This window comes from Chiloscyllium plagiosum, unplaced genomic scaffold (genome assembly GCF_037043375.1).
Source record: "Chiloscyllium plagiosum isolate Xiang-an unplaced genomic scaffold, Cpla_swu_hap1 HiC_scaffold_22, whole genome shotgun sequence".
In the NCBI taxonomy this organism is placed as follows: domain Eukaryota; kingdom Metazoa; phylum Chordata; class Chondrichthyes; order Orectolobiformes; family Hemiscylliidae; genus Chiloscyllium; species Chiloscyllium plagiosum.
The window spans coordinates 45,122,406-45,148,727 of record NW_028270160.1 but is presented as its reverse complement, the minus strand read 5'-3'; the positions used below and the strand labels follow the sequence as shown (position 1 = coordinate 45,148,727).

The 26,322-nt window shown below is 38.2% G+C and overlaps 1 protein-coding gene across 4 annotated transcripts in view; it reads left to right on the top strand.

Moving 5' to 3' along the window:
- The window catches only part of ide (insulin-degrading enzyme), a 119,536-nt gene that overhangs the window by 23,778 nt on the left and 69,436 nt on the right, over positions 1-26,322 (top strand). For all 4 annotated transcript variants that reach the window (XM_043712501.2, XM_043712496.2, XM_043712500.2 and 1 more), the window contains exons 5-10: positions 4,503-4,625; positions 8,891-9,003; positions 21,775-21,937; positions 23,695-23,787; positions 24,344-24,435; positions 25,545-25,625. In XM_043712501.2, the coding sequence (XP_043568436.1) occupies positions 4,503-4,625; positions 8,891-9,003; positions 21,775-21,937; positions 23,695-23,787; positions 24,344-24,435; positions 25,545-25,625 (665 nt within the window). The remainder of the gene's footprint in view (positions 1-4,502; positions 4,626-8,890; positions 9,004-21,774; positions 21,938-23,694; positions 23,788-24,343; positions 24,436-25,544; positions 25,626-26,322) is intronic.

The window sequence follows — 26,322 nt, the reverse complement described above, 5'->3', positions numbered from 1 at the left end:
TGGAATTGGAATGAACTTCCAGTCCCCACCCAACTTTACTATTTAAATCCTCCCAACCACCTCCAGCAAATCTCCCTGCCAGTATGTTAGTCCCCTGGTGAATTGAGGTTCAATCTATCCTCCTTGTATGGGTCACTCCTACCCCAGAAGAGATTCCAATGATCCAAAAATGTGAACCCTTCTCCCCATACCAGCTCCTTAGCCATTCATTCAAATGTCCTTTCCTCCTATTTCTACCCTCATAGCTCGCAGCATTGGCGGTAATCTAGATGTTACTACCGTCGAGGGCCTCCTTTTTTAAATTCCTTCCTAACTTTCTATATTCTCCCTTCAGAATATCATCCTTTTCCATTCCTATGTCTTGGTTCCAATGCGTACAATGACCTCCTGCTGGTCCCTCTCCCTTTGAGGACATTCTGCACCCTCTCTGAGATATCCTTGATCTGGCACCAGGGAGGCAACATACCATTCTAACTTTTTTTTGCTGCGGGCCACAGAAACTTCTATCTGTGCCTCTGAGTAGAGAGTCCCTGAACATAATCGATTGCTTGGAACCTGATGTACCCCTCATTATATTAGAGCCAGTCTCAATCCCGGAAACTTAACTGTTCGTGCTACATTTCCCCACAAGAGTCCACCACCCTCTCCGTTTTCCAAAACAGCATACATGTTTGAAATGGGGATAGCCACAGAAGACTCCTGCACTACCTGCCCCTACTGCTACCTTTCCTGGAATTAACCCATCTAGCTGATGGTATCTGTGGCTTTTGTCCCTTCCTATAATTGCCATCCATCACACCCCCTAGCTCTTGTAAATTCCTTATTGCCTCCAACTGCAGCTGCAACCAATTAATGCGATCTGATGGGTCTTTGGTTGCAATTCCTTTCCTGCAGGCATAATCATCAGTAACATGGAAGCTCTCCCTGAACTTCCACATTCAACAGTAAGAACACATCACTCTACTCAAGCCGTTTTTGCACCGTCACAATCTACAGACCCAGAAAATAGCACCGTCCTTTTGCTTTAAAAGCATGTTCCAGGTTAACTTGGTAGTTATGGTTTATGTTTTCAAAATTTAATCGAGACAGATCTCAATAAAGCATGTAATCGAAAAAGAACTCACTCTGCACACTACTGTGATTTACGGCAAGGTTACACTTAAAAACTATGTACTTATCTGTTCCTGTGCTGTGAACTCTCCCTCACAGGTTCCTCCAAGGTCAGCTGTGAGTTTCACAGTTTGTTAATTTTTTCCTTGATGCACTCCAATGTCCAGCAATACGTGAACTCCAACAGCAAAAGCAGTAACTAGGCAAGGTTCACTGCTGTGTCAGTTAGCAGTGTAGCTTTCTTTCTCTCTCTCCCTTATAATCATGTGGCCTTTTGTCTGCCTTCCTCTTTTTAAAAGTCCCTTTGTTTGAATTTTTTTTTCCCCAAAGTTCTAAATACAACAGCTTAAAAGAGTAATTGCTGCTCCTGGAATTTGATGAAGTCACTTCTAATAGCTAAAATACCACAAAAAAAGGATCAGCTCTTTCAGCCACAAGTTTTCCCTGTCCTCCATCTTGCATTACTGAGAATCTTTTGATTGGGCCTTTTCACTGAAACTGTACCATTTTTGTTTCACCTCTTTGCTGGGGAATCTAGAGGGAGAAGGAAACAACCTCAATCTGTCACGTCAAGTCCCTTCATGATCATGCAAGTTACAATAAGATTGTCATGTCTCATTCTTAAATGAAGAAAATATAGACCCAATTTACTTAGCCTCTAATGAACCTTAGCTGTCCTGTCTCCAATGTAAAGAAAATTTCTTTCAAATATAAAATTGCACACCTATGATATCGACCAGAGCATGTCCAACTGTAGAAAAATTTCCTTTTCTAATCCTCTTGCAGTGAAGGCCACCATGCTATTTGTTTTCCGACTTGTATGTTAGCACTTTGTACGAGTACATCAACTCCGTCAGGATAAACATTAATGCGTTTTGCACATTTTTAATTAAATATTGCTTTTCTAGTCTTGAAACAGAAATGAATAACTGCAGATTTTCCCACATTTTACTCCATCTACCCTTATTGCCCACTCACTTAACCTGCCTACGTCTCTGCAGCCTTTTCGTGTCTTCTTAGTTCCCACCTGGATTTTGTATTATGTTATTTATTGATATTCTTACTGGACGAATCAGATTCCACACTGAAATTTGACTTGGTAAATCGTGTCTTGTTCTTATTTGGCATAGTGGTCTCACTAAATGCAAACACAAAGCTTCAGAGTTTGTTTTAACAATAAAACAGAAATTTATTAACCAAAAGAAAAGATTTTTTAAAAAAAGGAATAAACCAAGCTAGTTTTATATAACACTTTTTTTGAAGGCCGCAATAAAAGTGCAATCCCGTCTATATTAACACTACAGTACTCAAACACCACTTATAATTCCCTTCTCTGTTATTGCTATGGGTTTGACTTACTTCATTTAATTTCAAGTCGTCTTGATTAGATTAGATTCCCTACAGTGTGGAAACAGGCCCTTCAGCCCAACAAGTCCACACCGACCCTCCGAAGAGTAACCCACCCAGACCCATTTCCCTCTGACTAATGCAGCTAAACACTGTGGGCAATTTAGCAAGGCCAATTCACCTGACCTGCGCATCTTTGGACTGTGGGGGCAACTGGAGCACCCGGAGGAAACCCATGCAGACAATGGGAGACTGTCTGTGTGGAATCTGCACAGTCACCCAAGGTTGGAATCTAACCTGGGACCCTGGTGCAACAGTGCTAGCCACTGTGCCACCCCACACAAAGTCGCTAAGTTCAGTTTTGAACAATCCCTTTGGTATTCTAGTTAAACATTCAGGTCGGGAACTTACAAATTAAAACTCTTATATAGAGGTGACACATCTTCTATTTCTGTGAGCTAACTGCTTTTTTTTTCGGAGAAACTTTAATATGTCTAACTTCAAACAGGACTCTGAACTAAAACCAAAAGATTCCCAAGCTCTGGGTGCAAAATAAATCATTTTCTGTTCCTTCTAACTGAAAGTAATCTACTGCTGTTTAGTATTTGTCCCGTTGTGAAACACTCTCAATTCAAACAAATTTCCATTTGCACTCCAGTTACTCTCTGTTTTGCTGAAGTTTTTTTCAAAAAGACTCCACAAATGTTGACAAGGGAATCATTAATCCTCGTCATGCACAGAGACCAAAACTTACATGCCATTCATTCAAAAGAAACTCCAAGATAAATAATATTCAAATGTACTTTTCACAGATTTTGCATCAGAATCATCAAACTTTAATTCTTCTCTCCCCTTGTCTAGCAAGGAGAAGGAAATTAAGGAAAGCGCAGGTAGCGATAGATAATTCTGATGGCAGTGCATTCTATGGAGCGTAAACATTGGAAGAGATTGGTTGAGCAAAATGGCCTGCTGGTGCTGAAAATTGTATGACCATATAGACTAGCACAGTTTTTTTTTTGCTATACACTGTCTCTTAAAACTGGCACTGAAGTTAACTAGAGAGTTCTCCTTATCTGGTAACCAGGTATTAAAGAAAATTTCTGCCTGTACTGTTTTTGATCTAAAATATAATAATTTGTTTTAAAATATTAGTTTTCTTGACATTACTGTCCACTTGATGTAACCACAAAGGTAAAATGACAAAGTTAAAGTTGAGTGGTCAATGCTGACGCCTGTGCATTTGGAATCGGGTATTGCACTACAACATCTCAGTGGGTAACTTCACTCAAGGTGGGGTGGGGGTGGGGGAGGAGAGTGGACATTAGATCTGTTGACAATGCTCACATTGTCTAACCTACTTTCACTTCAAATCTGTCCTTTATTGGAAGGTCAGATGGAATGTTTTGGCTTTTGGACTAATATGTCACTTTGTCTCTCATGCTGAGTGCAAAAATAACTGTTTCAGTGACTAACTATCACATACATCCTTTTTGTGTAAAATTGTTTGCACAAAATAGCAATGCTTTGTGTCATATTAACCTTAATGTGGACAGCTGTGACTCAGTTCATCGAGCTTGTATTGAGTCAGTTTAAATCTTCAATTCTGCTCCAGGATTTCAGAGAAAAATCAAAGCTGACACTCCAGAGTTAGAATAAAGGAGTGCTGCACTGTTGAAGTTCTTCAGTTCTGACAGATAATGATTTTCCTGACATATTTGACCTAACTCTGTTTCTCTCTCCAGCGATGCTACTAGACCTGCCAGCAGCATATTCTGTTTTTATTTGAGTTCCATCTCATTGTTTTGGTGTAAAGTTGAGTCTTAATGAGCAAATTCGCCAACACATAAAATTACTTGAGTGTGCTTTATTTAGCTGCATAAACTGAGACCTGCAAAAGCGATTTGTAAGAACTGAAATTATGTCCACAAACTCTTTTCAAATGTGTGGCCAGATGGTTGATATGTAAACTCAGCAAGCAATAAAATTTGAAATGTGAGCCAAGTTATTACATTACTTGAAACTGCCTGTGTTTTTTCCAATTTTAGGCAACAAGTTCACCTTGGAAACTAGACCAGCAGAGATGGGCATTGACGTACGGCAAGAACTCCTTAAGTTTCATTCAACTAACTATTCATCAAACCTGATGGCACTCTGTGTCCTAGGGAGAGGCAAGTACTTTATTGAGTAAAACCTTTTTTGCTAATATGTAATTCTTCAACTACACAATGGAGTTCCCCAGTTACTCTTAATTACTTTAGACTTGCTATGTGAATATCTCCACCATCCAATGATCTTTTTCATGTTCTGAAATACTTTTAAACAATAGATAAAATGCAATTCAAATATCGGGGGAAACTCCATTGACGAAATTTCTGATCACTAATGAGGTTGCTTTTCTGTTAGAGACACGGAGCCTTTGGTTATCTAGATTGTAAAAGATGTTTTAGTTTGGTAGCTAACATGTTCCCACAGAACAAAGAAGAAAAAGAGTGCTATTTGCTATTTGCTCATCAAAGAAAGATGAGTCTTTGAATTTTCTTTTAAAATTTATCTTGGCACTGAGGAATTCCAACACTGAGTTCCTGCATCATTCTAGGTTGAAGGGAGTACAAAAGTGACGTCAGTGTTCGTATTTTTAAGCGATATCAGCTCTTGTAGTGGATTTTCAACATTGCTTTTGGAACATCAATCAGAAAATCAAATTTGATTGAATACTTGAGAAGGAAATCAACTGTTGAATGTGTGTGGTTCTACATGTGTAGATTTGTGATAAATTGTGACTCAAGTAACTAACATTTAATGTCTGTTGAATGTTATTTGGGAGATGAACGGAAATCCTAATTTCTGTAGCTAAAAATTTCAAGTTCGGTAAGCAGGTGTTAAAATGCTAAATTTTTGAATGAAATGAGCAAATGAACAAGGGAATTCTATTTCCAGTTGTAACAAGGGAGCCTGTCAACTGAGAACTGCACTCGGGATAAATGGATTCACTACTCCAATGCTTTCCCGGCTGGCCTCCTAAATTTCATTCGAAAAAACTTAAGGTCATCTGAAATTCTCTGTCCTAGCTCTCACTGAGACTCATTCACCTAGCACCCATATGCTTCCTGATATACAAAAGTTTCTGATTCCACAGTCCCAGTCTTGTTTGAATTCTTGTTCTCTTTAAATCCTCATGTGGCCTTGCTTCTCACTTATCTCTGTTAGCTCCTCTAGGCCTATAAAGGTTCTTCTAATTCAACATCCTACTAGGTCTTCCTGGTCTTTCAACTCAGGAATTTTCTCTGAAAAGTCTCTACATCTGTTTAAGACACTCCTTAAAAGCTACAGGTTGTTCTGCTATAACGTGCATTTCGTTAACGTGAATTCACTATAATGTGATTGACAAATTGGGAACACTGTTTTCTAAAGTATGAACTTTTAAAATCTGTGCTAGCTGTAATGCAATTTCATCACCAACACATTAAGCATTGGTTCTAAAGCACGATTTTTCTATAATGCGGGGTTGAACAAGAATGCAACCATCATGTTACAGAAGAACTGCCTGTACCTGTTTGGCTCAGCTTTTGATCATCAGCTATAGTATTTCTCTATGCAGCTTTGTTTGATATGCTCTGATGTAAGTGCCTTGGGATGTTTTAGAATGTTAAAGATACGTTAACAAGGTGAATTAGTAACCAGGTGCATATTAATCAATGTTGTTGTTACAGCATGGAATGCTGAACCACAGTAAGTAGTTGAAGTGGAGGCCTTTGCATCTGACAAGAGAAGAGATTCTGAGACCATAGCGTGAAAGTTGTATGATGGGAGTTGTTTTCCACTGTATTGCAAAACATTGGCAGGTATGCCGTGAGCTGAATGGCTGCCTTTGTTGCCATACAGACAGGAGGCCTGAGTGGAGCATAAACACCCAGTGTAGATAGCTGTTTCTGTGCTGTAATACTCTATGTACTTGCCTACGGTTTAATCCAAGATTTAAACCTTCTAACTTGAGAAAATTATGTTAACCAAACTTAAAGTCCATGTGGCATATTGGTTGATATCAACAGTAATGTCACAAACTAATCAAAGATGTTTGAACGTCTCGTCAATCATGTGGCTTGACAGTTATTTTATGGGAACTAATGTTATTGTATTCAAAATTTGTCTAAATACTGTACAATATGCTTTTTATTTTCAAACAAGATATCTGAAATACTCTGATTTAAATTTAATAAAGCTTGCAATTGATTTGCCTGCTGGTGCAGGTAATCATCAGAATTAACCTGCATTTCTTGGATGTGTTTCAGATATGTTGCTTGATTTAATTATAAGTTAAACTGATCTCTGAGCAGAAAGTTGAATGCTTTAATGTAGTATAGGAGATGCTATAGCCTTTAACAGTGCAGATGTTCTGAAGGGATAAACTTTTCCTTTGAATCCAATTTCTTACGTTTTCATATTTTTGTTGTAAAATTCACAATTATCTGAATTCCTTGTTGAACCTATTTAGAGTACTTTAACTGAATCACTTTTCAAGAATGCCATTATTTTTCCAGAATGAGCAATTCAAAATGGGATAGATGTCAGGTTTTGGAGTTTCTTAGCTGCTTGTCCTGTTTAAATAAATAGATTTGCATTTTGGAGCAAATCACTATTTTTAATACAATTAATTGAACCAGTTTTTAATTTGCGTTTAATTTTTGAATGAAAGAAACCGTATTGGATTCAGAAATCGCAATAACATTTGAAGTTAGCTTTAATACATCTATGGTTTAGCTATTTCCAAAGACAGCTTGTTACTTTCCTACTTTTTGGAAGAGAACCCCTATTAAGAATAGTTTGTTGTTTATAGCTTATTATGTCAGGATATATTATAGCATGATTTTTTTAAATAGTTCCTTTTTAATTTAAGAAACAACATGTGTTCTCTACATTTTTAGGGGATGTGAATTGTTACTTTGTTCTTCTTTTGAGATCTGACTGTTAACCAGTGAAACTCCCAATATTGACAGAATGGAGCGAGAACTGGAATTTGGGTGTCAAAGAATCTGGTGAAAATAGTAATGCAAATTCAGAATTCCTTCCAGTAGATCTTGCATAGTTATGAGGTTTGTTTAATCAGCACTACCTTAATCCCCAGACTTCAATGATGGAGGGGGTAGAAAAATAAGACATTTTAACCATTTTAAAATAACATTTGTCACATAATTGAAGTGAAGAGTAAGTTTGAAAATTTTTTTGATGAAAGACCAGTGGCTCATTTGATCCCCTTGCCTGCCTAACGAAGTAAAGTAAAACTCAGAAGATATTGTTCTAATGATTGTCTAACATTTCAGTCACATAAGGCAGCTTGGATCAAGCCTTCTCCCAGCTGGGCTACCCTTCATTGCTAGGGCACTGTGTTTCCCAGCAATTACATTTCAAACAAGGATAGCATGGTTTCAGGCGGCTCATAAATCATAAAACCATTAGGTACAGACGAGGTCCTTTGGTTCACCAAGGCTGTACTGCCAAAAATATATCATGGCCTATGTTAATTCCACTATTCTACACGAGACCCATAGCCTTGAATGTTACGCAAGTATTTTTAAAAAGGCCCTACCACCATCTGGTTGAAAATGTTTTCCTCAAATCTTCTGTAAACCTCTTGTATTTCACTTGAAAATAATGCAGCCTTGTTATTGACTCGGCTATGAAACAAGATTTCTGTTTTTGACATTTTGCTCTCTGTCTCTCTCTCTGTCTCTCTCTCTCTGTCTCTCTCTCTCTCTGTCTCTCTCTCTCTCTGTCTCTCTCTCTCTCTGTCTCTCTCTCTCTCTGTCTCTCTCTCTCTCTCTCTGTCTCTCTCTCTCTCTGTCTCTCTCTCTCTGTCTCTCTCTCTCTGTCTCTCTCTCTCTCTCTCTCTCTCTCTGTCTCTTGTCTCTCTGTCTCTTGTCTCTCTGTCTCTTGTCTCTCTGTCTCTTGTCTCTCTGTCTCTTGTCTCTCTGTCTCTTGTCTCTCTGTCTCTTGTCTCTCTGTCTCTTGTCTCTCTGTCTCTTGTCTCTCTGTCTCTGTCTCTGTCTCTGTCTCTGTCTCTGTCTCTGTCTGTCTCTGTCTGTCTCTGTCTGTCTCTGTCTGTCTCTGTCTGTCTCTGTCTGTCTCTGTCTGTCTCTGTCTGTCTGTGTCTGTCTGTCTCTCTCTCTCTGTCTGTCTGTCTCTCTCTCTCTGTCTGTCTGTCTCTCTCTCTCTGTCTGTATGTCTCTCTGTCTGTGTCTCTCTCTCTCTCTCTCTCTCTCTCTCTGTCTCTGTCTGTGCCTCGCTCTCTGTCTGTGCCTCGCGCTCTCTCTGTCTCGCTCGCTCTCTATTTAGCTTCATGGCTTTTTGCAGGAGTTGTCACATGATGGGAATTGGGAGCTTCATGTTGGCAATGTAAATGTGATTTGTGTGCGCTCAAACGATCTGTTGGTTCTAGAATCCCTCGATGAGCTGACTGACCTGGTGGTAAAGCTGTTCGCGGAGGTGGAGAATAAATATTTACCTGTCCCTGAATATCCTGAGCATCCTTTCCAGGAAGAACACCTGAAGGTAGTTGTACGACTTTGGTTGTAATTTTCCTCTTGCATTGTTTTTCAAGCTGTATACAAATGGAGTTTATTTTCATACAGGTGTTCACTTGGCAAATTTTGCGGTTGAATTCAGACAAGGACATGTTTTCGGTTTGTTTCATGGGATTCTGAAACTTGTGAATAGATTGAAACTTTGTATTGTGTTGAAATTTTAATTTAGTTTGCAGGAGAGGCCGAAATAGGCTGTAACATTTTTCATGGAAAGTTGTGAAGTGACAAGAAAATGGTGATATTTCTGTATTAGTGTGATTACTTAAACAAGTTGTGATGAAAACTTTGCCAGTTCTTTGAACTGGGAATCTAAGTGCTTATAGGTGAATGGAAATTCGAGAATAGCAATGAAGTTCTTTTTTAACCCAAAAGTTTGCTGTGTGTCATAGAATTTGAATATATGACTGCACACTTGGCACCGAGAAGAGAAACATTTAACTGATATTTGAGAAATTGTTTACTTCAAAATCAGGTCCTTAGCATGAATATTATTTTGATATTGGACTCAGTTCATACAAGAACTACTCAGCAGTGATGCTCAGTGGTAACGTATTACAGCTATCTCTATTTGAAGAGGTTTGTAGGAAAATTCTACACATCTGTTTAAAGACTTGTAAGTCTTGCACTGCAAATATGTTATCATGTCAACTTCGTTTTCGCAATATAATCCAGGATAGAATGAAAGTTATCTTTCCCTGTATTTTATTGATAGGAGGTTTCCTCTGTGTGTTATACATTTTTAAAAGAATCAGTTTTGTTTTCTTAAGTGTCTGATTGGATAGAAAAAGGAGAGATGTGCATAGATTTTCAGAAGATGTTTGATAAAGTGTCAAACAAGATTGTTAACAATGAGTGTGCAAGTAGAGAATCCATAAATAAGCCAATAGTATTCTGGATTTATGAATTGACAAAGACTAAAATAGTAATAAATTTTTCAAGACATTACTTGTATGTTGGATAAAATACTTTTGAGTGATAAGTTACCCAAAACTGCAAAGAGTTGAAGATGTAGATTTGTGCAGATAATGGCAAGCACAGGGAGCTACAGTATGAGGAGAGATTTGAGGTGCACGGGATGCTATTTCCATTGAAGTAAAGATGACTGAGGAGATTTAATTAAAGTTTCTAGAAAAGTGTTTGACGTTTACTGGATGCACCGGGAAAACTTGATTTTTTTTTTTCAGGTTTTGGGAGATGTGGGGTTTTTAGTTCAAAATAATCACTTAGAGTCATAGAGATGTACAGCATGGAAACAGACCCTTTGGTCCAACCCCATCCATACCGACCAGATATCCCAACCCAATCTAGTCCCACCTGCCAGCACCCGGCCCATATCCCTCCAAACCTTTCCTATTCATATACCCATCCAAATGCCTCTTAAATGTTGCAATTGTACCAGCCTCCACCACTTCCTCTGGCAGCTCATTCCATACACATACCACCCTCTACGTGAAAAAGTTGCTCCTTAGGTCTCTTTTATATCTTTTCCCTCTCACCCTAAATCTATGCCCTCTAGTTCTGGACTCACTGGAGAAATTTGTTTACTCCCAACTTGTTGGATCAATGCTATTCTACAATCTGAACAAAGCAGAGTCTGTTACATCCCTTGTAAAGTTGGATAAACATTTGAATTTGGGAAATGTGCAGGGTTATAAAGAGAGAAGAGGCAGTGGCATTAGCTTTTTATTTAACTTTAGCAAGAGCTGGTTGAGACCTGAGGGACTAATTATGTCCATTTATACTTAGAAACAATAAAACCAAAGGTTTTTAAGAAACAAGATATATATGTGTTCCAGTGACCGGAAACTGATCTGGGCCAACATATAAATACTGTGGCTACAAGAGCAGTTGTGCAGTATGTAATTCTCCTGTCACACCAATGTCTGTCCACAAGGCACAAGTCAGGTGTGTTATTGAATACTGTCTGCTGGCCTGGTTGAGTACAGCTCTGACAACAATCAAGAAGCTTGACACTATCTGGGACAAAGCAGCCTGCTTCATTGGCACTCCATTCACTGCCTCGCACATTCACTTCTTTTGCCAGAGTACAGTGCGGGACAATGTTGGAGAGATTATCTAGGGAAGAGGGGTTTAGGGTACACCCTTGTGTAGAACTCCAGGGCAAGTGTGGGGAGAGAGAGGGTGGGCAGACAGTCATTTGGAGACATGCCTGTTTAATCACTGTAACCAAAAGACGCGATCACTATTGGAAACACATCTTTGATGTAATGTTTCCATCGGAACTTTGAGATCTCCTTCAGATAATTCGATTTTTGGATAAGTGGTATTCGGATAATCGAGGTTCCTCTGTTTTTGCACAAGTGAGACCAAGAGTATTAGTTGATGTTCTCTTGACCTGTTGGAGAACTCTGAATTCAGAAATGAGATCGAGCAAATAAACAATTGAAAATCATTCAGATTGTAAGCTATGTGCATCTGAGAAAGGTCATTTGTTCCATTTTGACTTCCATCCTGAAAGACCTAATAGTTACAATCTCAATCTCTTAGTAGATCCAACAGTTTCTATTTTACATTCACACATCTATTTTGCAGTCACTGCAGTACCCAGAAATTCAGTTCCTGGGGCCTTTCCCTTCTTTGTGTACAAACTTAGAAAGCTTAGAATCATACAGCACAGCAGCAGACCCTTTGGTCCAACTTGAGCATGCTGACTAGGCATCCCAAGCACAACTCGTCCCTTTTACCTGCATTTAGCCCATATCCCTCTATTGCTTTTCTATTCATGTACCTGTCTAAATGTCTTTTAAATGTTGTAATTGTCTCCATCTCCATCACTTCCTCTGGCAGTTCATTTCATACATGCACCAACCTGTGAAAAAGATGCCCCCCTGGTCCCTTTTCAATCTGTCGCCTCTCACCTTAATACTATGCTCACTAGTTTTGGACTCCTCCTGTCCTTGGGGGGAGAAAAGGCCTTGGCTATTCACCTTGTCAATTTGATTTGCTTTATTGTCACATGTATTTATTACAAACACAGTGAAAAGTGTTATTTAGTGTCACCCCTTTCAGGTGGCATCTTAAAACACACAACATAAAGCCAGAAAAATAAAACAATAAAGTTCATGATTTTATAGACCTTTTATAAAGTTTATACTTGGCATCTGCAACTGGGGTCTGCTTATGGAAAATAATTTCTCTTGTTCTCTGTTGAATAGTGAAAATTGAATCCATTATAGCAGAATTGTCACTAAAATGTGATAAAAAAATTTTATCCTCTGATTTCCTCGTCTTTTTCTGGCATATTTGGTTATTTTCGGTATCAGTCTTTGTCATTTCCAAAGGGATTCTGTTTGGACTGTTTCAACCGTTCAGTTTAGTGTGAGCATATTCACAGTAATGCTGCTAACTCTGCAGTGTTTTATTTTCTCTCTCCTGTACCTCCTGGAAGTTTGTGACGAGTAACCTATCCCAAGGATCAAGTTTTCAAACTCCTATTGTATCTAATTTAGATTCAGAGGCTAAACATAAATTTAAACAATTATCAAACAAGGAAGGGACTTTGACCTGCTAAGTTAAGAAGTAAGATTAATACAACAAGCATGGATAGGGTAAATAGATAAAGTCTTTTCCCTGGGGTCGGGAGTCCAGAACTAGAGGACATAGGTTTAGGATGAGAGGGGAAAGATATAAAAGAGACCTACTGGGGGCAACCTTTTCACGCAGAGGGTGGTACGTGTATGGAATGAGCTGCCAAAGGAAGTGGTGGAGGCTGGTATAATTGCAGCATTTAAGAGGCATTTGGATGGGTATATGAATAGGAAGGGTTTGGAGGGATATGGGCTGGGTGCTGGCAGGTGGGACTAGATTGGGTTGGGATATCTGGTCGGCATGGACAGGTTGGACCAAAGGGTCTGTTTCCATGCTGTATATCTCTATGACAATATGCTTAAGTTGGTGCAAAGTGAAAGATTACATTAAAAGTAATGCACAAAAAGAAACAGGACTTTGGTTTAGGAACAAGTAAAGTAAGCAAGGATTCAAGTGGAGAGTTTATTATTTTGACAGACTTGACAAAATAGACTGAATACTGAACTACACAATCTAAGAGTTTGGTCCATGATGTTATTTGCATCACAGATAGAAGAATGTACCTTGTACCAATGTTCTTCACACCATTCAGCCAGTACTTTAGTACAGTAATGAGAGTGGGCCACATTACAATAATGAGAGAAAGTAGTGTGATGGAATTAAAGACTTCAACCAGTACATGAAGAATAGCAAGATGTTTTCCAACTTCCTGGCCAAGATTCTTCTCTCTCTAGCATCGTACAGCAATGCAAAATCATTTCCTGCATCTGACTACACAATGGTTGTACTTCAAAATGATACATGACCTTGAAACACTTTAGACTATCCAAAGAGCTGCAATAGTTACAACGTGAAAGTAATTTCTTTCTCTCAAATCAGTACATCATGTCAGAGAAAAATCATGATGAAACATTATAACACTCTGGTCACACCTCCAAATAATTTTGTGTTCGGTCATCAAGTGGAAAAAAGATACAAAGTAGTTCAGAGAAAAATGTGTTCTTGCTGCCTTGTGTCAGAAAATTGTTTTCTGAGCAATGGGGAAACAATTATTCTGTTGGTCCAAAAGGGGGTGCATATACTTCGGTCCTTAATGTAAATCGATTAAGTAGTAGTTTAAAAATTAAGTGCAAAATTTGAGACAATTGGAAATTTGTCAAAACAGTACAAGACAGCATAGAATTGGATAACAGTTGCAGTCTTTTTTTTGCTACTCTAATAATTAAAGTAGTGCTATAGTGGTAATATGCAAAATGAAACAAAGCAACTGGACAGTCTAAAGTTATGGTAGTGTTTGAGAAGTCATGATGACCATACAATTGAGTTCACTAAGAATTTTTGAAAAATGGGCAAACCTACTTGGCAGGAAATGTAATGAAATTAAAAAGGACATTACTCTTAGTTAATAGAGAAAAAAATTCAAAACGAGCCTCCTATTGGTGATCATAAATATTTCAGTGAGGTGAAGATCTGAGTAACTGGCGGTGGCATGCTTGGTGAGACAATACATGTTTAAATAGGATGTTGGAATGAAACAAAAGGATAATTAGAATTCTTGAGTTCTCTACCACAGTTGCTGTTGATGTAAAATTATTTGCTTGATATAGGGGAATATTGACATATATGGGTAGCAAGCAGCTGAGTAGAAATAGGAATTGAAACAACTGCAGATGCTGGAAATCAGAAACAAAAACAGGTCTGCTCACTTGACCTGCTGAGCTTTACCAGCAATTTCTGATTTTCTGTGTGTAGAAATAGATTTAGTCTAACACAGACTTGGAGAAGCCAAGTGACTCCATTCTGTGCTCAAACATTGTAAGATTCAAGGTAGCTGTCTGCTAAACTGTTCTTTAAACACAACATTTTATGGGAAACCCCCATGGGGCTGGATTTTCAGATTTTGGAATTTGTTTTCACTTCAGTTATTAATTTGCGATGGACTTCGATGAATTGATTAGCAGCATTATGTAAAATCAAGTATTTTGACTAAGATTCTTTCCAATTTTTTATTGTGTTGTCAATGGTTGTATTTTCATTTTAAGAATCAATAAAAATTTTTACCTTTTTTAAACAGTAAATTGAAAAAAACCCCAATATTTTGTACATACAAAAGGTAACTTCTGATAATCAAGTAATACTTAAAGCAGTGCAGAATCTGATGCCCAGTGTTTTACTGTGTTAACTTAATAGATGTAGGATTTGTTTTTTGAAAGAAGTATTTGCCAGTTTTAAAGATGACAATATCTGTTCCAATTCTTTTTGGTTTTTTTTAAAAATCATTTTTGGGTTGAAATGAATGAATGAACTTTTTATTTGAAAACTGTCACCCTTTGTTATAGTAGCGGTTCAAGAGCATTTCTAGACAGCTTTTTATCATGTTCTCTTTTGACAATGCCGGCATATTTACCGTCACTCAAAAAAAAAAACCATAGTGCAGATATCAATGTTACTATACTATGGTAATCTAAGTGTACCATTTATGTCTGTATCTGTGTTCATCAATCTCTGAATTTAACAACTCGAGCAATTGAGTTCAATTTCAATGATATCATGTATGCCTAAATAAACAGCCCTGGAATTACTTTTAGGTCCAAATCTTGGTAACATCTTTGGCTACTTTGAGAAGCACATCTTTGGAAAGACAACTAACCTGCATACCTTGATTATGCAGATAACATAGTTGCAATATTTCCATCTGTTTCTGTATCAAAGAATTTATTTAAATTAGCTAATAAACTCCATCCTGCACTGCAATTTACCATAGAAATGGAGCAATCAAATGAGCTCCCTTTGCTTCATCAGAAAATGGACTCGACTGTTATCTATCAAAAGATGACATTAACTGGTCATCGTACACATTGAGATTGCTATGGTCCCATACTACAAGATGAATTGTATTGGCAATGCAGTGAACAGAGCCCAACCATCTGCTCACTGTGTTCACTCCATGCTGAGATGGGACATATCGTACATAGTTTTGATAACTGATACCTTGATCAAATCATTTTTCATATACCACAAAAACACCTGAAAGGGCTGACGTCCACCATGTTTGGCCCTCTGCGATGCACAAGCTATCTACGATTACTGTGGATAGGAAGGGATCTTAAAAGATTTGAACAACAAGGCGGTCAGTTGTCTCATCCTCGTACCATTCAGTAAATCTGCAAGTACATTTCTCCACTAATGGAATGCTGCTGTCAAGCCAAAAAGATGTTTTACTCTATACACAAATGAGTAATGTCATTCAGGTACTAAATTGCCTATTCCAACATCTGGTAGACTATATCAAGCAACACATCCTGGTTGATCATGCGCACTTGGCAGCATGCCGCTCCTGCTAAAGTTGCACAAGCTTTCAAGCTTCAGAAGATTATATTCACACTAACATGTGATCCTACTATTGGAAATTATTGATTTAAATAATCCAACTGTACTAAGCGTTAGACCCAAAACCAATATAAGATCATCAGTCTGGTCTGCACAGTGTTGCATTTGTGCATGCTAGAAGCTACAAACATAAATATGCAAGATCCTGTTTTATTAGACAAAAGGAATTTGTACATAAACTGCACCCTTTTTTCAGGAAAATGGTCATGGATTCAGCCAAACTATGCTGTATATTTGTGGCAATACCTATAACAATCAGAATCTACCTGCCTGATACAAAAATTAGGATGAATAGTTAACTGTTCTTGCTACATCTTCATGTCAATTATGGCCCAACCAGTTAGTCGCTCCATTTCATTCTCTATAAAATGGCTTCTCTTTTTTCCCCTAAGTCTGTTTCTTGCATCTTAGCTCTGAGTGAGTGCAAGATGAAAAGCTTCAACCTCTGAGCTGTTTTTAGCATCCTTTTAGCAATGTATAAGCTCTGTACTACTAAGCATTTCTTTCTTCTTAATCTCAAAATGTAGTAACTGTGCTCAAGCATCCATATGAATATTCTCTAAGCTATACACAGTGGCAGTGATGTTCCATGCACAGTGATTGGTGGGCAGATTGCGGCAATGATTTCTGCCTCTTGTGGACCTCTGAGGTCTGTGCTGAGGAAAAGGAAATTTGAGGGAGCACTGGAACTTTTAAAGATCTATTGTTTTAAGTCAGCCTATCGTGTTTTTTTTTAGTTTCAATGAAAGTACTTCTAAAGTCAGCATCATTATTTGGTCTTGCTTTCTTATCACTGTCTCCAATTCTGATTATACTTTTTTTTTAAACAGACTTATCTTTTATACTCATCTCATAATTAGACAATGGTAAATGCAGGGAAAATCTGAGAGTGGGGTGTACATATTTATATGTTCAGGCAGGCATTAAAAGAGGAGGGAGACCAGAATCTGACATCTGCCTTAGAGTCATAAATATAGTGCTTGTACAGCTCCTGTTAAATATTGATTAACTGAGTTAAATGCGATATTCTTTTATCCTCCCTTTATCATAATAAAACATACTTGTGAAAAAGACAGGCAGTGTTTGTTGATGCTGGATTGCCTGATTTATTGTACATGTGCAAGGCTCAAGATTGCACAAGCGCAAAGGTTTGACAATATGCCTGCACAATTGTTTGGCAACACTTGAGCAGAACGAGAGACCAAATATTGCGTAATGACTTAATATTATTTCTGTATGGGATATTCTACAAATAATCCATGCATTCGTGGAAAATAGACACACACTTGAAAAATATTGAAAGAAGTTTCATTTGAACTCACTCATCAGAACTAGGATGCAAGAAACAGACTTGATAAAGAGAAGCAGTTTAAGACAGCCTGAGATGGGCTATAATTGACACACAGATGTAGTAAGAATCGTTGCTGTTAATCTTAATTCTGATATTAGGTAGGTAGATTCTGATTGGTAGGAGTATTGCCACAGGAATACAGCCTAAGCACATTTGCTTTACCTAGGTTTTACAGGGAATATTTTTTAAATGCTTTAGTGATTTTCTTAAATAATTCACATGATTTTAAAGTGAACTTTCAGTCTTAAGTAATAATTGTTGAATAATTAGAATATTTAATGAAATGTCAATTGAAAATTTTAGGACCGGTCCAGACACACACTGCATGGATTTTAAACTGGATACCTTTTGAATTTTTTAATTTATATTTTGTTAAATAATTATTATTCTTGGATAATAGTCATTGCTGACCAAAAGGGGTAGCACATTTGTACTGAAAATCAATGAACAGTTTCGGGAGGCTTCTTCACTGTTCAGAAACCTTCATCAGAAGGTGGAGGGTCAGAAACAACTAATAAGAAGCTGCTGACACAAAGTGGATCTGTACGCATGGGCAGTGCTTGTTGACACTGGATGGACCAAATATACCATGGGATGTCATAAGTGTGAGAAAATATTAGTTTTTTTATTCTCTGGGTTGGGAGTGATCTTGAGAATAATTCCAAATTGATCCGGGGTCAGAATTGCTCATTGCAACTCATCACACACTGGGCCTGCCATTTAGCTCAAGAGCTTCGGATGCTTGCAGGAACACCATTTTTCATATTGGCAGGTAGTCCAATGATAAAGATGTACGTATGGATACCTTTCAAAAAATCTTACTCACTAATGCATGCAATGTATGCTTGTCGGTGTCAGGAAATGACCTTGGAATATGTATGTTGTGCAGACTGCAGTTGTCTCCTGTCCCTGCTTGACTTAAAGTTTCTGGTGTGATATTCCCATGAACAATGACTATACAACTTTGTGGCAATTCAGAGGACTTTAAGTCAATTGAGTAATTTGGACTAGAATTACATATTTGTTGGACTCTGAGTTGGCTGGCTCCTTTATCATGTTCCACTTGAGTTTTTACACCAACCAGCAGCTACTGTATAATGTATGTGGAATTGGATATGCCTAACTATGATTTTTCTTCACCCTTGTGGTGAGCCATAACATTCTTGTTTCATGAGGCTCCCTTGTTTAGTTTTCTCCAGCAAACCTTTCCATATTTCTGCACCATTCCTTTGGGAAATCTCTTAGGGTTGTTTCTTAGCCCATCCTTTTGCTCCTTGGCTATAAGGCACATGTTGGGCATGCTTCAGCATATGTATTGATGGAAAGCAACTACTTCTCCCTTTCCATTTGTCAGTCTTCTCTGCCTCTGTACTAATCAGTCTCTTTAATCTGACCTCCTGACTTGAATGGACTGACATTTCTTCCAACTGAACTTCAGGAAGATTGACTGTCATCTTTGACCCTTTGTCTTTAACTCCATTCCCCTTTGGTACTTTTATGTCTGGCTGAATCAGACTATTTTCAACCTCCCACATTCTTTCTCACCCTTACCCTGTATTCCTTTCCAAAAGTTGTCTGTTTTCAGCTGCATACCTTTTGACCTCTACCTCAATTCACTACCACTGACCGACACTTCATTGTGCCTTTTAAAAACATGAGCTACGCTATTCAACCCATCAAATCTATTCCATCAATGATTCAGAGGCATGGCTTCTACGTAACTTTTACCAATCTACCCTCTTTGACTAAAAATCTATATGAACTGTTATCCAGCAAAAAGAAACTGTCTATCTCAGCTGTTGACCTGGCATTTTCTTTGTGTGATAGTTTCACTCTTTGTGAAGAAATGATTACCAATTACTTTTCCAAATGGTTTGGTACTGATGTTATCATTTTTAACTGATTTCTATGTGCACTTTACTGAGACTTCCCCATCAGTGGGAACGATTTCTTTTATCTACTGTATTGATTTCATTCTGAATCCTGAAGTTTCAATCATATCCCTTTTAAATCTCTTATATTCTAGGGAATAAAAGTCTAGTTCTACTCTAGATCTACTCTTTGCCTGTATGATACAGTAATTCTTCCAAGACTGATCTATCCTTTTTTTGAGATGCAGTACCCAGAATGAACCTAGTCGTCAACCTGTGGCTTTTTGTACAGTTGGAGTAAAACTTCCTTTGATTAGATTAGATTACTTAGTGTGGAAATCGGCCCTTCGGCCCAACAAGTCCACACCGACCCACCGAAGCGCAACACACGCAGACCCATTCCCCTACATTTATCCCTTCACCTAACACTACGGACAATTTAGCATGGCCAATTCACCTAACCTGCACATTCTTTGGACTTGTGGGAGGAAACCGGAGCACCCGGAGGAAACCCATGCAGACACGGGGAGAATATGCAAACTCCACACAGTCAGTTGCCTGAGGCGGGAATTGAACCCGGGTCTCTGGCGCTGTGAGGCAGCAGTGCTAACCACTGTGCCGCCCACTTTGCTTTCTACTCTAGCCTGTTTCTATTTTTATTAAATTTTATTTTTGTTATAAAGGTTTAGACTTGATTAGAACTTTTGGTTTTCTTTTTGTACATAACTAATACATTTTAGTTACATGTCACTCAGTCTGCATCTGGTCTCCCTTAGAAATCTGCTTTGTAGAATATCTCTTAAGACTCCAAGCCTGAGTTGGAGTTTCTCATCTCTTGTCATTACTATTCTCTCCCCTCCTCCTTTGTTGACCTGCTACAGTGTTCTCCCAAGCTCAATGCAAGCTTGACGATAAGGACTCTGCCTTACTCTCAGTACTTGACAGCCTTCTGTACTCATTAATAAACTCCATTTTTAAAAAACCCTCTGCCTATTGTGTTCCTCTTTTTACTATTGCACTCCATTTAATTACATGTTTGGGCAACTCCATATCTCCTCTTGACACTATTTTGTTTCTTTGTTAGTCCATTGACACTTTATCTCCACCCCTTCTCCCTTGTTGAAAACCTATTGTATTTCTGACTTTGGAGTGATTGTACATAATGCAATGTGTGCATTGTGCAACCAGTAACACCATCTGTCCACAACGGGATAGGGCAAAGGAAATATTTGCACATGTGCCAATTATGTCACTGCATTCTGCACATAGCAATGTTGTCATAATCAGTGCATGGGCTTCTGACAAGGGGTGGGGTTAATGAAGTGGAGGCTGGGGCCCCAATGGGTGTTGCAGACAATGGGGAGGGTATGGGTTCTCCCTCCAGCTGCTGTCGCCTACTGCCTGCCGTCAGGGTGTGGGCTATTCTGTTTCAATTAGGGCTGACACCTTTGTTTTACATTTCTAGCAATGCCATTTCCTTCCATTGCGACAGAGCATGTGTGATTTTTGTGCCATCTACTGATGATGTTCACAGTACATGTAGCCATTTAACTTCCCTCCGTTCTATTGGAAGGTCACTTGGGATAAAAGAAAGGCTATTTTTCCACAGGCACTACGTGAACTGAATATTTTGGGCTTTTTCTGTTTTCGTTTCGGATTTCTAGCATCAATATTTTGATCCTACCCATGTCCATAGTTTTAGAAGTGTAGAATCTCAATCCTTCAGTAATAATTCATTTTGGAGCTTAAACTACATATTTTCTGCTTATTTTTTCTTCCTTCCCAATCCCCCTTCATCTTTTGAGATCCTTATTTTACTTTCTTTACATGAATTCTGTCTAATTTTTACTTGAGGACTCTTCAGTCTGATTGATTGAAGAGACTCACTGTTTGTTGCCCTGCTTGCAGAGTTGAAAGATCACCTGAAGACTGATCACCTGAGGTCAAAACTGAAGATTAGTAGACAACTTGAATTTAAAAGTCTTGCAAAAAAGAGCCCCAAAACAATCTGAGGATGGGCTTCTTTGCAAGTTGAATCATTGAAACCCTCTTGCATGTTTTTTGTTATTTGATTCACATTCACCAGCACTCCACGACACCTGCACCCCACCACCACATGATGAGTAAAGTGTAGAATAAATCAAGTCAGCAGATTTAAATGCTAATAATTGCTCATTGTCATTATGCATAAAATGACTTCAGTTCTACAGTGAAGCTCATTTACAAAAAAGCTGATTTATAAACTTGAACAGTGTGTGTGCTCAGCTGTTGCAATCTTGAGTTTCCATAAGTTTTTGTCACTGCTGTTCAGTTATAAGGTTGCTTACATAAATGCACCACAACTACTTTTGGAAAGCAATGTGTATCTTCTCATAGAAATGATAAAGGCATTTGTATGAAAAAAATTAAAATATTATATCTAAAACTCTCCTTGTGCCAGTGAAGCAAATTAAACCTGTGAATTAACTTGACAGCTATTTGCATAGGACAAAATTAATTATAGTTTTTTCAAAATATAAATGAAGGTGAATTGAAATGTAAATAAAAATAATAATAAAACTGGTTAATTTCTTTACAGCAACTGTACAAGGTGGTACCTATCAAAGACATCCGGAATCTATATGTCACTTTTCCCATACCCGACCTTCAGAAGTATTACAAATCAAATCCAGGTCACTATCTCGGACATTTGATTGGCCATGAAGGACCGGGGAGTCTTCTTTCAGAACTCAAATCGAAAGGTAATTATGAATGTTGTTTGTGGGAAATGTGCAGCAGTGTTACTTTCCTTCCCCCAGTAGCTCTGCTTTCTTTCCCCTAGGTTTTTATATACTGTTGAAGTTTCCTTGTCAGAGGAATTTTGGTCCACTCATTCATTTTTCCTTATCCAAAACACACTTTTTCAAGGATCTACTTGGTTTTTAGTTTCAAACCTCTGAGTTCAGTGTGACTCCTGGTACAAATTGGATTATTCACTAAATCTTTGGTGACATTTGAAGTGGAGATTATACATGTTATTCAAATAAAATTCAGAGATTTGGATTTAATGAACTCTTAAGTGTCTCATTTTCTGTCTGCTTAAAGATAGGGTTTATATCTAGTTTTATTCTGTTATCTTCCCTCCACCCCCCCCTCATTCTCTCTATGCATCCACGAAAACAAAAGGGGAGAATTTAGTTTTGAATGCCTGTTCATACTTGGCTGCCAGTTGATGCATAAATGTGCCTGGGTGACTTGCTTAGTGTTTGACTGTTTTGTTTCATCTTCTGAGGTCTTGGCAAGTGAAAGCGCTAACCATGTGACCATAAGGCAGTCAAACCCCATTGCTCTGTAATATTGTCTTGTGTGTTAATGCTTCAGTATGCTGAGCTATTACATTCTGTTGTGCAATACTTTATGATAAGTTAATACATGATTGTGCTTAACTGAGGCCTGGATAGAGTGGATGTGGAGAGCATGTTCCCACTAGTAGGAGAGACTAGGACCTGCAGGCACAGCATCAGAGTGAAGGGACGACCTTCAGAGGGTAGTGAATTTAAGGAATTCATTGTTGCAGTGGATTGGAGGCCAAGTCATTGAGTGTACTTAAGACAGAGATAGGCTCTTGATTAGTAAGTGAGGTCAAGGGTTGTGGGGAAAAGACAGGAGAATGGAGTTGAGAAACATCAAGCACAATCGAATGGTGGAGCAGACTCAATGGACAAATGGCCTAATTTTGTTTCTATATCCTATGGTCTAATATCAAACAATATGCTGCTTTGCTGGAGCACATCAAAGTTCCCTACTGTGACTTTGCCATGTACAGTAATATAGTCCACTGTAGTAGTGCATCAGTTTGTTGCCCTGAAGCATAATTTTGTTTACTTTCTGAATGTTCACGTAATCAATGCTAACTTTTTTCTCTTCCTCAAAATATCCAGTGATTTATTCTGGTGACTCCCAAAAATCACTTCTAAAGTAAAAGCTAAAATGCTAAAGAAAGTTGTATCTGGCATTATTTGTGGCGAGAGAGAAGCAGTTGTCACTTAGAGTCAGATGACTCTTGTTCAAAACTCTGGATCATATTTTAAGTTCTTTCAAAATATTTAGATTACAGAATCCCTACAGCGTGAAAACAGGCCCTTCAGCCCAACAACGACCCTATGAAGACTAACCATCCAGACCCATTGTCCCTACCCTATATTTACTCCTGTCTAATGCACCTAAACCTACACATCCCTGAACACTATGGGCAATTTAGCAGGGCCAATTCACCTAACCTGCACACCTTTGGATTGTGGGAGGAAATGGGAGCACCCAGAGGAAACCCATGAAGACACTGGGAGAATGTGCAAACTCCACACAGACAGTTGACCAAGGCCAGAATTGAACCCAGTCCCTGGCACTGTGAGGCAGCAGTGCTAACCACTGAGCCACTGTGCCGCCCCTTTATGTAAGTATTTATTTAAGATATTTAAAGTAAAAAGGTGTGCTAACTTTTTTCTGTGGTCTTTTCCAGGTTGGGTAAACACACTTGTTGGAGGTCAAAAAGAAGGCGCTAAAGGTTTTATGTTTTTCATCATTAATGTAGATCTTACTGAAGAAGGACTTGGTAAGTAAAGCATACATTTATGATATATATGTGTTTTAAATTTCGTACTGTACTGGATGTGCGAACATGAGTAATGCATGTCAAAAATTCAGTTGCGTGATTTTCCGGATTTTTAAAAAAAAAAAAAGTAGCTATAGAAATATTAAATCTGTTCCAATCAGCAACACTTCTGGCGTGCAGGTGACACCAAAGCTGACAAAAGTGAAGCCAAAGTTGATTCGGACAGTACCCCAAAGTTTGCAGTGTTTTTAGAAACTTGTTTAAGTATTTAGTGCTTTGCAGTACATCAGGGTGAAGTTTCTTATATCTTGATGTTGCTGTTCGGCTAGCTTTTTCTTGGCTGGCAGATGGTGGCACAATGAGAGTATTTGGGGCTTGGAATGGAGTCATGATTTGGAATGTCACCAATCAAACAGGACTATCTGTTCACAAGCTTCCAAGGTAGTAACTTGATTTGTGTTCCGTTTGTATTTTCTTAGTTTATAGAAAGCAATGTGTATTTAATTTGATCCTAATGCTATGCAATTTTTGTCTTTCTTTCCTTTTTTGTATGCAGTGCATGTTGATGATATAATTCTACACATGTTCCAGTATATTAATAAACTGCGTACAGAAGGGCCACAGGAGTGGGTTTTTCAGGAGTGCAAGGTAATGAACAAAACCTTTCTTAATCTCACTTGAACATTTATCCTGATTTACAGAGAGGTTTGAGGTGGATTCATGAAATTTTGCCAGAAGTAACCAAATGGGGGAAAAAACACAGACGCATGTCCAATAAGAAATTTGAGAGAGCAAGATAATTTAGTGATTTAATATTGATCAGAAGTTGCAATCTGTTACCCTTTGTACTGTCAGTATTTCACCTTGGGTACATAAATAGTATCACTAATAGGCTTTGGCAATAGGTTTAGCACTTCCAGCTCTTGGAACCGTGGAGGCAGTGCTAACATTATTGTGGATGCACTCATTTATCAGAGTTTAAGATGGATATATTAAAAAAAAAAAAGACCCTTGGAGCTCTTGTGTTGCAGTGGTGGTGTCTCTACCTCCTGGGTTAGAAGTATGGTTCAAGTCTCATCTACTCCAGAGCTGTATAACAGCATTTCTGAACAGGTTGATTAGAAACTATTTATAAAACGGATCTAGTAAAGAAAAGAAATAAAACTGGTCCATTTGTGGGGGAGGGGGGAGACAAAAAAGCAAACCCAGACCCCGTCCCACTTTCCCTACCTCTTCCTCAACCTCGATGGTTTGCATTGCTTTTAACGGCTTTGCACATAAGCTATTCAATTGGAATCATAGATCATTTACTGCTGGTGGTTAATAGAAGGAAAAAAAACATAATGGTTTGGTGATGGGGCAAAAATTAGTTGTGTGTAAGAGCATTTCTGGATAACTAAAAGAAACAAATCTCTGGGGCTCTTGTGCAATGGTAGTGTCCCTACCTCTGAATCAGAAAACCCAGATTCAAGTACCATATGTTTTCAGAGTTGTGAAGTAACATTGCATGGATCAGCTTTATAGATCAGTTTTTAACTGAATCACTGGGACACAGCAAAATTTTTTTATTCTTGCTGATACTCCAACCCTGAGCATTGAAGTGGCATTTCTTTACTGTTCAGTACCTCCTTTTGACATTTACACAATTAGACAAATGGACTTTGACCACGATATTTGTTTCTGAGTAACTACTGTAAAGTGTAGCTCTGAATGTTCATCAGATAACTATTTCTGACTTTTTATTGTTTAACATTTAGGATTTGAATGCTATGGCATTTAGGTTCAAAGATAAAGAACGACCACGTGGCTACACTTCAAAACTTGCTGGCTCATTACATGTATGTAAATATTTCATGTTTGCTACTATGTTTTAACATTATTCTCCAGTGTATATTTTAAAAACTTATTGTAAGGTTGGCAACTTATCACAGTAAAGGAAGAAAGTGGCAAGGGAAAAGGGAATTTATTTTCAAAATGTAAATCTCTTGACCCTATATTTTAAATTTTTTATCTCTAGCAGTTGACAGCTTTGCCCACTGAGTATAGATAACTCCAAAGTAGTCCTTAAATGTGTGATCATTTTCATTCTCCATGGCACTCACTTGCAATTTAATTAACACAATTCTTGCTGAATATTGATTTACAAAACAAGTTATTCCCAAGCAGCTTGTAGCAGTGATTCCAATGGAGTCTTTACAGGATGGGGAGCAAAGAGAGTTGATAGTTGGGGTTAAGTATTTCATTTTTTAACGTATGCTATTTTCTGAAACAGAGTTAGCAGTGATCTGCTGTATGTTGGCACTGTTTTTTGGATGGATCAAAATGGGTATCCTCTCTATTGGGAGCAAATGTGTTATAGATTGAAGTTATAGTAGTTCGTTTGGTAACACGAGCCACTTTTTAAATTGCAAAGGTTTGGTGTCTAGTTCATGCACACCTGTATGCAGGTAAGTCTTGTACCTGACACTCTGAAGGAGTTACAGAGAATTTTATCAATGGTAGCATTTCAACAAGATTTATGTTGTTGGTTGGATA